Here is a 14,709-nt window from a genome sequence, read left to right on the forward strand (position 1 = left end):
TACATCCGCCTGACACAAGTGCATGTCAGCCGCGCTGAAATAGACACTCATGCCGAGACAATGCGAGCCTTCCTCCTCCTCTTCCTCCACCTCCTCATGCCACCTCTCTCCTGAGAGGCTCAGACAGGAGAGAGTGGGCAGGAAGGAAGGAACAAAACACATAATAACAAGGGAGTGAATTAAACAATATGCATGCAAATGCTTTCAGCCCTCACTGGCCTCCCACACAAACTATGTCAATCTGCCTTTACAAAATATATACATATATTAGGGGTGTGCGTCTCTTCACAAAGGTATATAGATACGGTTTTCGATAACGTGAGGGGCAAAACGATTCAAGGACAGTTCGATTTGAACGTGGAAGTCGATTGGGTTGGGTTCCATTCAGTGGAATTACGATTCGATTCAATATGGTGAGGCTGACTTCGAAAGGGTATGATGCAACTTTTTGTTGTCATTTTACATACATTTGAATGAGCTTGTCAGTACTTTAGATATATCTCGCCAATGGAAGGCGATTTGATACGTATCTCGATATATTTCAAAGTGGAACGATTCAATTCGGTTCGATACACTCACATATTTAAAATCGCAAAAAAATTTCTGACATATATATATATATATATATATATATATATATATATATATATATATATATATATATAACATTTTAATCGTTTGACAGCACTTATATACAGTGTCGATTGAACGATTCAAATTTTTTAACTTATTGATCGCATTTTTCAACTAAAATTTTGTACGAAGCTAGCAACAGATATTTATGTGAGTAAAATCTTGGAATTAAATGTATGGGGAAAAAAAAAATAAAAGTATATTTTGATTCAAAGACTGTTCTAACAGCTTTCTTTCATCCTTGAATACAATTCTTTTCCTGTAAAATACAACTGTCGAACGAAGAACGATATGGCATTTGAATTTGGCTTTGCAAAATGCACAAAATATTTCGCATTTCTGAGCAATCGAGCAACTTTTTAAAGTAAAACTACGTCAAAGTCCGTCTTTGCACCGGTGATTCTCCTCGAAGCTTGCGGTCAGCTGCCACAGGAAGTAAATAAAACGCAGTTCATTTTTTTTTTGAACGCTTTATCAAATTTAAATGATTCTCCAATGTGAATGCTATAAATATGCTGTCATATTCAGAAGCACTCAGCCAATTAGTTACTAGTCTCTGTGTGTCCTCCAATAGTCGACATTCATCCAAGAGTACATTTTGAGCTGTCAGCATAACGGTTTCCTCACAACGGTCACAATGCCTCTCCCCCCCAGTACGTGAGCGAGCCGCATTCAGGTGCTGCGTCCCTTCGTTTCCGTCTCATCCACCGCCGGCCTCAATGTTAATGTTAATGCAAGCCATTCGCAGCACCATGGAGGGAAATGGCTCGTCGTTAACAAGGAGCGTGTGGGAGGTTATTAAGTGGTTTGAGCAAACTCCAACTGTCATAAATACCAGGAAGAGTAAATAGTCACACCCCATCGCCACCGGTCATCGTGAGTTAATAATGTGCAGAAATGATCATTTATGAGTCCGCTACTAGTTGCTGTTAGACCGATAATGATTAAAAAAAAAAAAAAATTGTGAGCTTTTATGGAGGCAATTATGCTACAGTGATTCTAAATGAAAACGGATAACTGCCGGTGTCTCGCAGCCCGTAAATGCAAATTTTGGGAAATGGCTCTCACGGGGACATTGAAAACGACAGTTATTGCTTACGTGTAATGTCGCATTCCAGACAACTGGGAAGTAGGACAGGAAGTCTGTTGACCTTTGAAAGGTAACAGTTTATTGGCAAATCAATGTACACAGACATCAACAATGATGGTGTCCATGGTGAACGTAAAACATTTAATTTGGTGGAATTCTGGAATGCAGTGAGCTACAGCTGTCGACAAAATGGCTTCACTTAGCCCGGGATGCATATTTTCCCTTCAACGTTTTGGATCACACCCGGCGGCGCCCACAGAGACGGAGAGGATCACAGCATCCCGTGTCTTTTATCACTGAGGAGAATCAAACACCTGCTGCTGGCCACATCCACCCCGCCCAAACTTCACAGCCAGGAAAAAGAGAGAGCGAACAAAAAAAACAAAAACAGCCGCTGAGCATTTGTGAAGCGCGCCAAATCCATTCAGCACACAGAAATGTTTGAAGTGTCTAGCGCTTAAAATGTGACGATAGCGTGGCAGCTCAGAGAGGTGTAAAAGTGTTCACTGTACAGCTATTGAGACAACAAAGCTCGCGGTGAAATCCTCTTCTAACTGCTAAAGCATTGAGAACGTCGGTAAATGATCCGTGTCACTCGGAACAGGCTTAACTGGATGAATGGCTGCAGTACTTGCAGTATTACAAATGAAAGCGGGGACCTTTTGCCAAGGTCGAAGAATCCTAATTTGGAGCAGCACCAGGAATTTGGGTCGCGGTTATAAAAATGGACCAAAATGAAGAAAAATTGACCAAATGCCACCTATATTTGTTGACAAGTTTTAAGTTGTGGTGGTAACAAACAAATATTCAGTCTGTGGTGAAAACAATCTTTTCAATTGTTGTTAAGTAATCTACCAAGGAGGAAGAACAAAACCAATTTGGATTAGTACCAGGAATCTGGATGGTGGTTAAAAAGTGATCAAATCATCTTTGGATCACACCAAATAGCATCCAAATCTGATGTCATGGTGGTAACAAATATTTAGTCGTAAGTGGCAAGAGTGACGACAACAATCCACACCAAGGACGAATAATCTGAATTTTCAACAGCAATTGTATTCTGGATTTGTATCACATTTAAAAGTAAATTCGTTCATCCGTGGATTTTCAATACCACTTATCTTGCTCATGATCAAATGCGAGCTTTGAACCGTTAACAGCAACTAGAAGTGTCAAATTTAATCGACAAGTAATCGATTATCAAATTAATCGACAACACTTTTGATAATCGATTATTCGTTTCGAGCCACTGTTTAACACAAGAGGGTCCAAATCCTCAGATTTCAGCCTCCTAACGATAAATATTTTCTGACTTTTGTTTCCAATCATGAAGTCAGACTTTAATGTTTAATCAAAATAAAACTTTTGCAAATATCTGAAGCAACGATCTACACTTTTGCCTATTTTCTGACATCATGGACCAATTATATAACAATCATAATCAATTTATGGGAAAAAATATTATTCAATTTAATGATAATAATTATATTTGCAGCCATAGTATTAAAAACCTGTTATTGGCATGTAGGCAAACCCAAAGTAGTGTTTGTTTTGTTAAATCATTAAACAATACAAAATAATCAGCAACAATCGATTAATAAACAGTATTACAAAATAAAACAGCTTTGCAAAAAAGTTAAACGCAAAACACATTGTGATTCAATAAATCAATTGAATAAATCGATCAAAATCAATTTTAGACATATTCAATAGTGACAGCTCTAGAGACAACTTTTACAAGGTTCTCGACTGGCAACAAAACCCATGATGAATGGAAGTCAAGCGAGTGAACCACTACACCATTAGTGACCAACCTTAGATTAAACTGACTCCGCACACTAGTTGTCATGATCTCATGGGGTTCTGTGCAATTCCTTCCACACCAAATGGATCGAAGAATTGCGTTATAGATCTTGCATTGTACACTGGGGCCTTCCCCAACATGTTCCCACAAAGTTGGACGCATATCTTCCAAAATGTTAAGATTGATGGAAGAACGAAGTAGGTATAGCTCACTGCCAGATTCATTAATCAAGTGGCTTTTCACAGTACAGTTGTCCATAAAGAAGTCTTTGATTTTTGTATTTCCCCCCGGCGTTTTCCTTCCGGTGATACATCAAGAGGCCTGACAGGAGCCGCCACATCCATTGTGAAGTAGCATGTGGTGTGTTTGCAGCTTTCATATCGGAACACAAGCGGACCGCGGGGACGCGAGAGGAAGTTCAACTCCCAGCGGAGTCGAGGGATAGGTGCTGCAAGCCGGACCGGCGACGGCTGGGAAAATACCAGTGGCGAATTAAATATGTGACGGCAGAGGAGGGAAAATGTTGAATATTGTGTTCCATAGAAAAAAAATTGTTTCTCCTTTTGTGGTGCAATTACAGTCTCATAAAAAACATGCTTGCTTCTGATTGGCTAAAAATGATCTTGCTCACAGACTATATCATTGCTGCCATTAAAAATAAACAGTTTACAGACGATTTCATTCAGAAATAAATGCACAACAAGTGCACTTGCACGTCCACATTCAGTGAAGCAACTCTCGCAACTACTTCTGCTAACAACCCAGGTTAAATTTAGCTCCTCCCAAACATGCAGAGCTTGCCTCTCGGTCCAGATGAATCACTTCCGCATACTTCCGTGACAACAATTACTGTTCTACTTTCCTGTTTGAACAGGGCTTTGATGGCATCTTGTGGCGTTTCAGAGCACAAACACCAGGAATGGGTGTTTTTAAAAGTTCCACAGATTTTTTTTTTTAATAGTGAACCGCAAATATGTTCTCCGAGATAGGGAGGGAGCGAGCCCTGCCGTAAATAGCAAAGATCTATGAGTACCATAATTTCTCAAAGAAAAAGAAAAAAAAACCTTTAATTGCCCTCCCCCGTTTTGTACAAGGGACGATAAAATTTTTTATAGGTGTTTAGCATTGCCGAGGTTTTAAAGAGAGGCATGCTTACATTCTATTTAATGTCGGTTACACATTTATATAATACAAAATGTATATCACAAATTGTCTATTGTTGCGAACATTTCATTTCCTGTTTCCGGTGCGGTCACCAAAAGCAATGCTTTTACATATACACTACTACTCTTTTATACCCCAAAATAATCCATGAATCGGTGAATCCGTACGTTGTGAATCCCAAAAATGCGGGGTACAGGGTTTTCTGTCATTTTTGCAGTGTGTGCGAAACTTTCCCCTCCAAATAAAAACGACGCACGAACTTCTACATTTTGACTTTCTCGTGTGAACGTACACGCGAAATTCCAGCCGCCTTGTGACAATGCCCAGAAGGGAAGAGAGCAGATGTCCTTTGCCAACAGCACATCTGCATGCAGCCTCAATCTCCACCCCTTCAGTGTCCAGACAATAGCACAGCCTCCCTCCACACTCCTCCTCCACTTGAAGCTTTCTTCCACTGGAACCTCCAAATGCAGCAATAAAAATAAGAATGCAAAGAATTGCCCATTCACAACCATTAGAAATGTGGGGATTATCCTCTTTATAGTTTCACGTGCAGGTGCTCTTAAGCATGACTGACTCACTAATTAGTTTGATGATAGCTGTGGGAACGTTCAGTCACAGCCAACTTTTTACTTTTGTGTGTGCTTTAATCCCACTTGTGACAACATTCCGTGTCACACAGTCGCGAGGAAGTGAACGCAACACGGACTAGTTGAGAATATCGACCCGTTTTTCGACACGCTGGGGGGGGGGGGGGGGGGGGACCGCCACACACGTACAAATATCAGCGTGTTTGTTGGCTCGAATCTGAACATATCAACTCAATTCCTACCTCCTGGTGGATGCTGAGTGACAGTGAAAGCGTTGTATCCGGAAGCAGCATCGCAGGCTACGCGCATTTCGAATCGTCTCGGATTTGGATCATAATCCACCTTTTAACGAATGTCAACACAAACTTAATCCCGATTCCCACCGGCGCTGGTGGCACTTCAACGCAGCCTGGAATGTGTCCCGTTGTTGACTTCAATGGCGCGTAAACAATTTCCTGCTCTTCTTCCTCCTCTTCTTCTTCTTCTTCTTGCCAGGATTGAGAGGTGCGTATCACTTTTTCCCCCTCCTCCTCCTCCTCCTCCACCTCCTCCTTCCTCCTCCTTCTCTGTCGCTTTGTGAATGAGGCGGAGCCATTTGCTCAATAGTAAAACACACACGCGCGCACGCACACGCTCAAACACTTTCTTCTTCTCCTTCAACTTCTTGGCAAAATTGCTTCTTCTTCTTCGAAAATGTTGGTAATGAAATGAATATTATTTTTAACCACAGTAACCAAATTCTTGGTAGCTTGGCAGTTTTCACCCCTTGATGGATCGAAAAAAACACTCAATCTAATAGATTCCGAATAGAATGAGGTGTTCCACAAGAGTCTGTAGTGGGTCCCAAACAATTTCTTATCTATATTAATGATATCACAAATATGTCGGAAATGTTCAAATTCATACTACTGTATTTGCAGATGACACAACTATTCTTTGCTCTGGTGAACTAATTAAAACAATAAATACAGAACCTGTAAATAAGATTTCTCTTAATACCGCTAAAACAAATAATACGATATTTAATTGAAAAAAGTGTTAGTCTGTCAATAGGTGTAAATATGTACAATACTAAGATAGAAAAGTTTGACCTGAGTACACTTTTTGCACTGCTTGTTGATTTGGATTGATTTGTTTTGATTTTATTTTTGTTGTTTTTATATGAAACTGGATGTGTGAAACATCCATAAAACAATTGTCAAAATCAGTGTCAACTTCACAAAAAAATCAAGCATTTGGTTATTTTTTTAGTTATGAATAAAGACTTTTAATTTTACACCTATACACATCTTTAGTTTTTTTTATGTGTATTTTTAAATCTGCCTGTGTATGATGGCTGAAATTAAAACGTTTTCTTCAAAATCTTGACCCAACGTACTGGGTCAAATCCCTAACCCAATCAATGTCCTGGGGATAAATAACCCATCATTTGCTCTGTCCCTTTTGGACCCAGCACGGGGTTAGCTATTTACTTTTGACCCAGCAGTTGACCAACCAATCAGAGGATTGAAAAATACTGACATTATTGTGAGGACACATTCAAAATCTGGTTGGTTAAAGAAACCATCCGATTGCTAGTTTTGTTTAAGTTACATCAGTCCGCACTACTGATTCTGAAGGCCGGGGGCAGATTAGATTGGCATGGCAACACAAATGCTGAAATCTGACTGGGTTAGAAATTCTAACATCCACATGGAAGCAGAGCAGCCAAGAGAAATGCGATGAAATGAAGAGAATAGAGTGTTGGGAATCACTTATTCGAATTTTATGGAGCACATATTACCATTTTGGTTGTAAATGGAGTTCAGTGATTCTGATGGTTTTAAGGCTCGGCCCTGCTAGCCCTGACCACTGATTGTGTAAAAAGTTACGCACTGTGAAATAAAACTAGGAAAAAGTACAACTATTCGCCCTTGGAAGACAACTGACAAAACACCTCGTGGAAGAATCAAATACTTACAGTATCTGTTCTTTACCACATTACTACACGTTCAATCTACAAAGGGCAATTAGTAACAGCTGTGTCCACTGTGAATCAAAATAGCAGAGGAGACTAAAAGAAATCAGATGTATAATGTATTTTATCCTTGCCCGCTCGCTTTTAGCATTCTGAAGCCTCGCAAATGATTCAAACAACACACATCTTTATCTGGTTGTCATTAGCCTGATTGTGTGAGCACACAGGAGAAGATCAGCGATGTGCAAACATTTACAGCATATCTGCAGCGAGAGACGTTCGTTTTCCCCCTCCCAATTCCTCCTGGCGCAAATGCGAGCGTTTGACCTTTTTAAAATGCAACACGATTCTTGGACTTCAGAGTGTAAGCTGATGATGCGTGCCGCTAAATCTGAAGGACTCGAACGCACACCGGCAGAGAGCCGCATGCTCGCCGCCTGCTAATGCCGCACCTTGCTTAGAGGGAGGGCTGAGGGTTATGTTAATATCTGAAGATCTTATGATGCATTCTGCTTTAAGCAAGCCTTTCATGCTTTTAACGAGCTTATGGCGGAAGCCAAAATGTGCTCCATGCAGGTAATGAGGTATTAATAAAGAAATAAAGGGACTGAATGGTAAGATCTCGACTCATTTTTAGTGGTACTCTGTTGATAATGAAGAGTGGAGGGGCGATATTCATTTTATTTCAAAAGACATACCATTATTTATGTCTACTGCATTTCATTATTGTTGTTAATCATCTCTGTGTGATTTGTTCATCGTTTTTAGTAGCAGTAATAGAAGTAGTGTTTATATTGCAGTGATGGTATTAGTAGTAGTAGTCTTATCAGTAGCATTTCAGTATTATGCAATTATACTATTCGATCATATTATACTATTTTATCGTCGCTGTTCTATGAAAAACACTTATGTCAATTTTTTATTTAATTTTTTTTTTTTTTACGTGAATGGGGTTTCTGCGTTACAGACATCTCAAGAAGGTGCACATTTTTTAAAAATTTCACGGGACAGCGACGATAGTATGTATTATTATAATCATTAAATTATTATTTATTACTAGTTTTATTGACGTTGCTATTTTTCAATTGTGCTGCACTTTTTATTTAAAAATAAAAATCTATAAATTGTTCATCATCTTGATAGCGTAATTGCCTAAGTCGTTTTCAACTTACTCTATTAATACCAATAAAAAATACCAACGTGCTTGCTAAAAAAAAAAAAAATGTTTTTTTTTTGTCTGTCAATCGTCAGTCAATAGGGTCATGGCAATCCGCAAAGGTTAAGTCGAGACAACTGGACTTTTCTTGTTTTTTAAATTTGTTGTGTTTTTTTTCTTGTTTCTTGGAAATGTTCAAAATTGACATGGGCAATCATGCAAATAGGCTAACGAAGTACTTACATTTTTCATACACCCATCATAAAAGCAGTTATACAAAAAGCTCACTTTTTAATTAATTAATTAAGAGCAAGTATTGAATACATTTCATAGATAATATTGACTATATACCATACTGTAGATTTTTATATGTTATTAGGGTCAGATTATACACAAGGAATATGCTAAATACTTGAGAGCAAATTGAACTAATCATTGAACACTTGTGTATAACTTTAAGGCTTCAAACTAAATTCATATTCACGACCTAATTTCTATCATCCATGCATGACATGACAAGTGAATCTTGTATGCTCTTTGTTTACCACAGGCCTAATGTAATTTTGTCCGCCACCTACACGCTAATCAGCATGCAGCACGCTGCGTTGGGATGTTGGAAAACAAAAAACAATGAGCGAGCTATGCCATTCGCTGGCAGTTTCGGCCCTTTGGAGGCTCGTCGAAGGTCTGGGGAGGTTTTTCTGGCAAAGTAGAATGAGAAAACAATCAAGGTGTTGAGTGTCGGCATGTTTTCAGGATGCTATCTTTTCTACTGGGAATAAGGCCGTCACATTCTTCGACTCGGAATATCACTGGAACAAGGCCGCAATGCCTCATACTTCATCACCTTGACGTACGTGCCATATAAAACAAAAGTGGCGTTATGAGCCTTGAAGTGGATTGGAATTATCATTATTATTATTGTTATTATTTTGGATGTCAGCCAGCAACAGTGTTAAGGCCTACGCTCCAGTGCAATCTTGCCCATATTTGGAAGTGGATGCTTAGCGGCCTACCAGGAAGTAACATGGGTGCTTTTCCATCTGATTGGTCTATTGCTGCTAGCACTCTGAAATCACTCCGCCAATATTGGATCCTATTTGTCATCTCTTGCCCTTTTGACATCCCCTCACCTTCATCTGGACACAAATATTCTCCAATGGGAGTCCTCAGAGCTCATAATAAAGCACCTGCAATTAAAGATTGGGGAAATTAGATTACGTTGTTCAGTATTCATCTTTGCTGTCAATCACGATAAAGCCACAAATTTGTATGCATTATTGAAGGAATGTCACCTATGACTTATTGACTTGTGTTTACGCCACATTTGTTTGAATTTTGTGAAGTTGTCGTATAGTTGAACGCTTAAGACTGCAAGTCAAAGTGTTAAGTAAGGTAACAACTCGAGTCGAAGTAGATAATTAATCTGTCTTTCATGTTAATTTGGTTCATTTGCTTTTATGTTAGCATAAGGCTAACCTACAAAACCAAAACATTTACATATAATAAATCTCATCCTGTTTATTGTAATACATGTAAATTTAGTACTTGTGTTTGTTAAATAAATACATGGGGAAATGACCTTGAAAATATAATCGCTTATTAAATCGTGATTGGAACATTGAGGAAAATTTGATAATTTTTCGAAATTGTCTGAATTGTCTTAACACAATGTTAAACATGCCATTATATGTGAACAAAAGGTATCGCTTGATAGTGTCGGTGTTCCCTTCTTTGCTTGTCACCGATAATGCGACTGGCAAATCAACCTCTTGCTATTTTTTTCCCTTCCTCCTCTAACAGGTGCAAAATCTCTCCGCTCAACACATCAAAAGAAGCACCAACATGCACACACCTGCGAATAAATCACAGCCGACGCTAAGAATGAAGAGAGCAAAGAGTGTGTTGATTTAAAGCCCCGTCTCATTTCACATTCATGAGGTGCAAAGCTTTAGTGCTCCCTGTGCTTGTTTACCGCCTTGTAGTGCCTCGTGTCCTTGGGAGGAGGTTTGATATTCCACCAAGCAAACGTGTTGACATAAGCTTGCCATTTTGCCTCTCGACACGATGCACATGATGCACTGCGCACACATCATCTAATGTGCTCTCCTATGACGCTGTGTTAGGATTTAAAAGCCCTCCCTTGTGATGTTTGTAGCTTGCGTTCAGCTGTTGAAAATATTTCGGACTGATTTATTTGCGTGAAAGGGGCAAAATACTGGACAGCTCTTATGTTTCGGTGAGATTTCTACACTAGTGCAAACTACACCTTACGAAACCGCGGTGGCAAAAGTACTCACACTCTGTACCAGGGTTAGACTTGGCATGAGGCAAACACAGGAAATTGCCTCGGGCCTCCAAATGTCTCATAAAAACGGACTAATAAACTTTTATTCACTTTAGCAACGAAAAGGTTGAATCAACTGTCAGTGTCAGTTGATGTAGGAGATATGAAGTGAAGGGTGGTGCTTTTCATTGCGAGGATAAAAACTGAACTGGTAAACTATATTAAAAGCGGATTAATGTTTTGTTTTTTTTTTAACTACATTAAAAGTCATTGAGAGGATTCATTTGTTAGATAATAACCCTTGAGGAAGACTTCAAGGACTTTATCTAGGTCAGGAAATAGAAGAATTTACTCAAATACGGTCATGCTCTGAATTTTGACAATTGGTGCTGGCCTTCCCCAGAGCAGTTTTTCGGGATGAGTGAAAACAACATAGCTAGCTAGCTAGCCTCTTATTCTAAACTGAAGCTACTACTCATATCCCAACATCATTAGCAACTAATCGAGATACTTAATTTTGGTTAGAATGTCGATTTTTCCGTGTATGCAACAGAGGCTCTTAAAATAATGGGTCGTTTTACTTTATTTTATTTGTGTGGTTTTTATGTGATTGATGTGTTTTTACAGTTGTGTGACAGTTTCGAGTTCAACGTACTAAGACGATGTGAGCGCTACCTTTGCAAACGTGAAACCACAGCTAATTCTTGCGAGTCTCTCCCCAATGAAGACTTAAGTAGCAGCAGCTGCTCTGAAAGCACTCTGGAGGGAAAAACATCAGCTTTGGGGCCGGGGGAGTGCTGGGCCTTCCATAAGTGCTTTTCTCCCATTCGCTCCGACGCGTCCCTCTCTGGAAATAGCTTTGTTCATCTCATATGTTCTCATTTGTATTGATGAAGAGCTAGTTGATTGCCTGTGTTTCGCTTTAAAAAAAAAAAAAAAAAAGACAATTAGTCATGAAACAAATGTCTATCTGGGCGATCTGACATTGTGCTGCTGCCCTCTGTTGGCGAGAATTTGAACCGCTTTGGGGTGGTCACGTAGCTGTAGTCTAAATAAGGTAACTAAAATATTTAATAGAAATACCTTTCAATGATAAACTGTACTGAACTGATGTAAAATAATCAGTACACATCTGGGATTTTTTTCAAATTAATTCAAAATAAAGTAGTAAAACCTATCACGTCGCAAACACCCATCATACATACACTTATATTGACCCGGCAGCAACACAAGGGAATAAAGACTCGGCAGGAATGTAAATGTATTATTCAGTTCGTTATTGGACATCTGTGTCCTTATGTAAAGTACAGTATGTTCTCCGTACATTTAATAGGAGAGTCTCCAGCTCCCCTGTGATCCTTAGCAGGATAAGAAAATGGCTGTAGCATCTTATCAGTGGTGAATGGGCAGGGCCAGCAAGGGACTACTAGAAGCCCTAAATTACAATATTTTTTCCATAAAATTGTATACATGTATTATGTATAACAGTCTGTTGTCTTCATTTTGTAGCATTTCTCTTGGCTGTATGGCCAGTATGTGGACATGGACGTTTGACTTTTTTTTCAGGAGTCAGCTTTCATGTGTTACTATATTGATCATATCTGGCCAGCGCCTTCAGGATCAGTAGTGTTGGCCAATGTAATTTAAATGACATTATCAATAGCAGTTTCATAAAGCAATCAGATTTCAAATTCATCCTCACGAGGGCAGCCCTTTTCCATCCTGATTGGCTGGTCAGAGCTGAACTTGTTACCGCCTACTTCAAGTAGCAAAACACGTCTGTCGCAATCTGCACACATGAATCAAAATAGGTCCATTTCTTTAATAATCAGCATCTCTGGTGAGAACAATGTTTTGGTCATGTTATTAGATAAATATTGACTTTAAAATGGTGTAGCCGATGCACAGTATGTGGCAAATAGTTGCTAGTATATTATTGATTTTTTTTTTTCCATGATCGTGACATGATAGTAGTGATATTAAGACTTGGATTAAGTCTTGTAAATCCCCACTGAAGCTCAAGTACCAAATGCACAGCCCACCACTGCAGTTTACAGAGGTCTGGTAGCCGCATTAAGATTGGCGAAGCCCAGCACTTCCATGCTGTCGAAGTCATCGTAAGTGTCTTGTCCAAACCACATGAAGTCTCCTCCGTCCAGAGGTGCCTCCGCGCACTTCTTCTTGTGGTCACGCGTAAAGCGCCGGGCTCTGGTGGGTTCCACGGTGGGTTGCGTCGCAAAGTCAGCCCCGTAGACCGAATTTCTCTCAATGGTCCGTGTGGTCCCGTGGTGGCACAGGCAGAAATGAGACTTGTGCTGATTGATCACCCCAGGACATTTTTTACGGCCTGCACCCTGATGGCATCGAACACAAAGTTTGATTACGGGTTGGTAAGTAGCTAGGCAGGCAGGTATAGATACTCACATCATCAAAGACAATGATATTGTCCTGAAAGGACAACTTGTTGTCATGCTGCGAACCTGGATACGTCCTGGATTTCTGTCAAACAGGAAGACAATCAAACGCGCAAATAAAAATGGACTTTTGGGAGCTGCTGTAGGCCACCACTCACGCCTAGATGCTCATAATGTGCAATGACTATGCTATACCTGCTCCGTCTTAGTAAAGCGGTCAAAGTCAAAAGCTTGTGGCAACTGCGCGGAAATCTGAGTCAGCATCCTCCCGGTGCTCGTGGTCAACTCGCGGTTCCTCCCCTCGCTGCGCGGGGCTTCTGGATGAGGAAACTGAGGAGGGAATTACCACGGGCCACAACATTATACCTGACCCATCTTTAAAGAGGTCAACCCAAACATATTTTTTTCAAGAGTATGTTCTACGCAAGCCCATTAGTTGAAACAAGGCATTCAGATTAATATTGCGTTTGTGGAATAAGAGTTAATCCACCCATTTTGTCACCTCTGTCGACTGAAAATGACATCACAACTGCTCAGGTAACGACCAATCATGGCTCAGCTTCAGAAAACAGGTCAGCCGTGATTGGTCGTTACCTGAGCAGTTGTGATGTCATTTTCAGTCGACAGAGGTGACAAAATGGCCGCCCCCTGAGATGGATAAAAAGGGGTGGATTTTGCTGCTCAACTCATATTCCACAAACACAAAATTAATCAGAATGTTTCAACTAGTGGGCCAGCTGGGAACATATTCTTGAGAAAAATATGTTTGGGTTGATTTCCCCGCTTTAAGGCTTCAACTACTTTTGGAAAAATGATCGGGTCTTTGTATATCAGATTCTCATTTTCATTTGTGCATGATGAAGACTGTAAATTTTACTTTGAGAAATTAAAATAATGAAATGTATACATTTGAACAGGGATTTTCTGTTTGTCTTACCTCTCAGTAAAACGCATACCAGAAAAAAGGATTATGCAGTGAAGTGCCATTTAAGTTGACAAGGTCTGACTTGACAAAAGAAAAGTTGCCTTACCCAATTCCCGTCATTGCTCATTGACGAATAACGCTTGCCACCTTTTACCATGCTGACACAGTTTGACAGAGTAGTTCCACTGCAAAACGGCACATGCACACCGCCCGACTTAACAGCTCGTGAAAACACTGGTGACTATGGAAACTGCATTCAACAACCAACGTGACATGTGCTATCGGCTGACCTCCGAGATGAGAAACTGGAATGCAAAAGGGGTGAAAAATTAGAACTATAATCACTTTTTATTTCAACTAACGGATATAAAGTGACAAGAAGAATTACAACGAACTGAGATTTGAGTTAACTGAGACAATATACATTATAGAATGTTGAATTAACAAATCAGTGGCTTTATTTCCATAATTCTCACAACAGTTATCTTTCACATTGATTAATTTTTTTACAGGTTTTAAAGGTAATTTTCTTTACAAACTTCACCCAAAGGATTAAAAATGTTAAAGGTTATTTTTTTCCAGTCACTTTAAACAAAAACTGACAAATTACGTTATGTAAATGAGACAAGCCCGTGGTGAATAAATGACAAATTGCATCACACATTACCTGGAAAATGGTAGTTAGTTTA

At 39.6% G+C, this 14,709-nt stretch overlaps 2 protein-coding genes across 3 annotated transcripts in view; both read right to left on the bottom strand.

The window, feature by feature from the left end:
- The window catches only part of ctbp2a (C-terminal binding protein 2a), a 46,468-nt gene extending 40,680 nt beyond the window's left edge, over positions 1-5,788 (bottom strand). For both annotated transcript variants that reach the window (XM_086044863.1, XM_086044865.1), the window contains exon 1: positions 5,524-5,788. The gene's annotated coding sequence lies outside the window, so the exon portion shown is untranslated. The remainder of the gene's footprint in view (positions 1-5,523) is intronic.
- A 6,755-nt stretch (positions 5,789-12,543) lies between these two features.
- On the bottom strand, positions 12,544-14,650 carry tex36 (testis expressed 36). The gene is made up of 4 exons (XM_086044374.1): positions 14,127-14,650; positions 13,291-13,425; positions 13,106-13,180; positions 12,544-13,035 (listed from the first exon to the last, which is right to left on the bottom strand). Exons 1-4 carry the CDS (start codon positions 14,175-14,177, stop codon positions 12,733-12,735), a joined length of 564 nt encoding a protein of 187 aa, XP_085900500.1. The 5' UTR covers positions 14,178-14,650; the 3' UTR covers positions 12,544-12,732.
- Positions 14,651-14,709: the final 59 nt, after the last annotated feature.

The sequence above is a fragment of the Filicampus tigris genome, chromosome 11 (genome assembly GCF_054856515.1).
Source record: "Filicampus tigris isolate MCC_2025a chromosome 11, RoL_Ftig_1.0, whole genome shotgun sequence".
Classification (NCBI taxonomy): domain Eukaryota; kingdom Metazoa; phylum Chordata; class Actinopteri; order Syngnathiformes; family Syngnathidae; genus Filicampus; species Filicampus tigris.

Coding starts and splice junctions, on each gene's coding strand:
- tex36 (XM_086044374.1), bottom strand. CDS start 14,177: ATGGTAAAAGGTGGCAAGCGTTATTCGTCAATGAGCAATGACGGGAAT. Junction 13,426..14,126: donor TGAGCAATGACGGGAATTGG/GTAAGGCAACTT, acceptor TTCCCTCCTCAG/TTTCCTCATCCAGAAGCCCC. Junction 13,036..13,105: donor ATATCATTGTCTTTGATGAT/GTGAGTATCTAT, acceptor CGATGCCATCAG/GGTGCAGGCCGTAAAAAATG.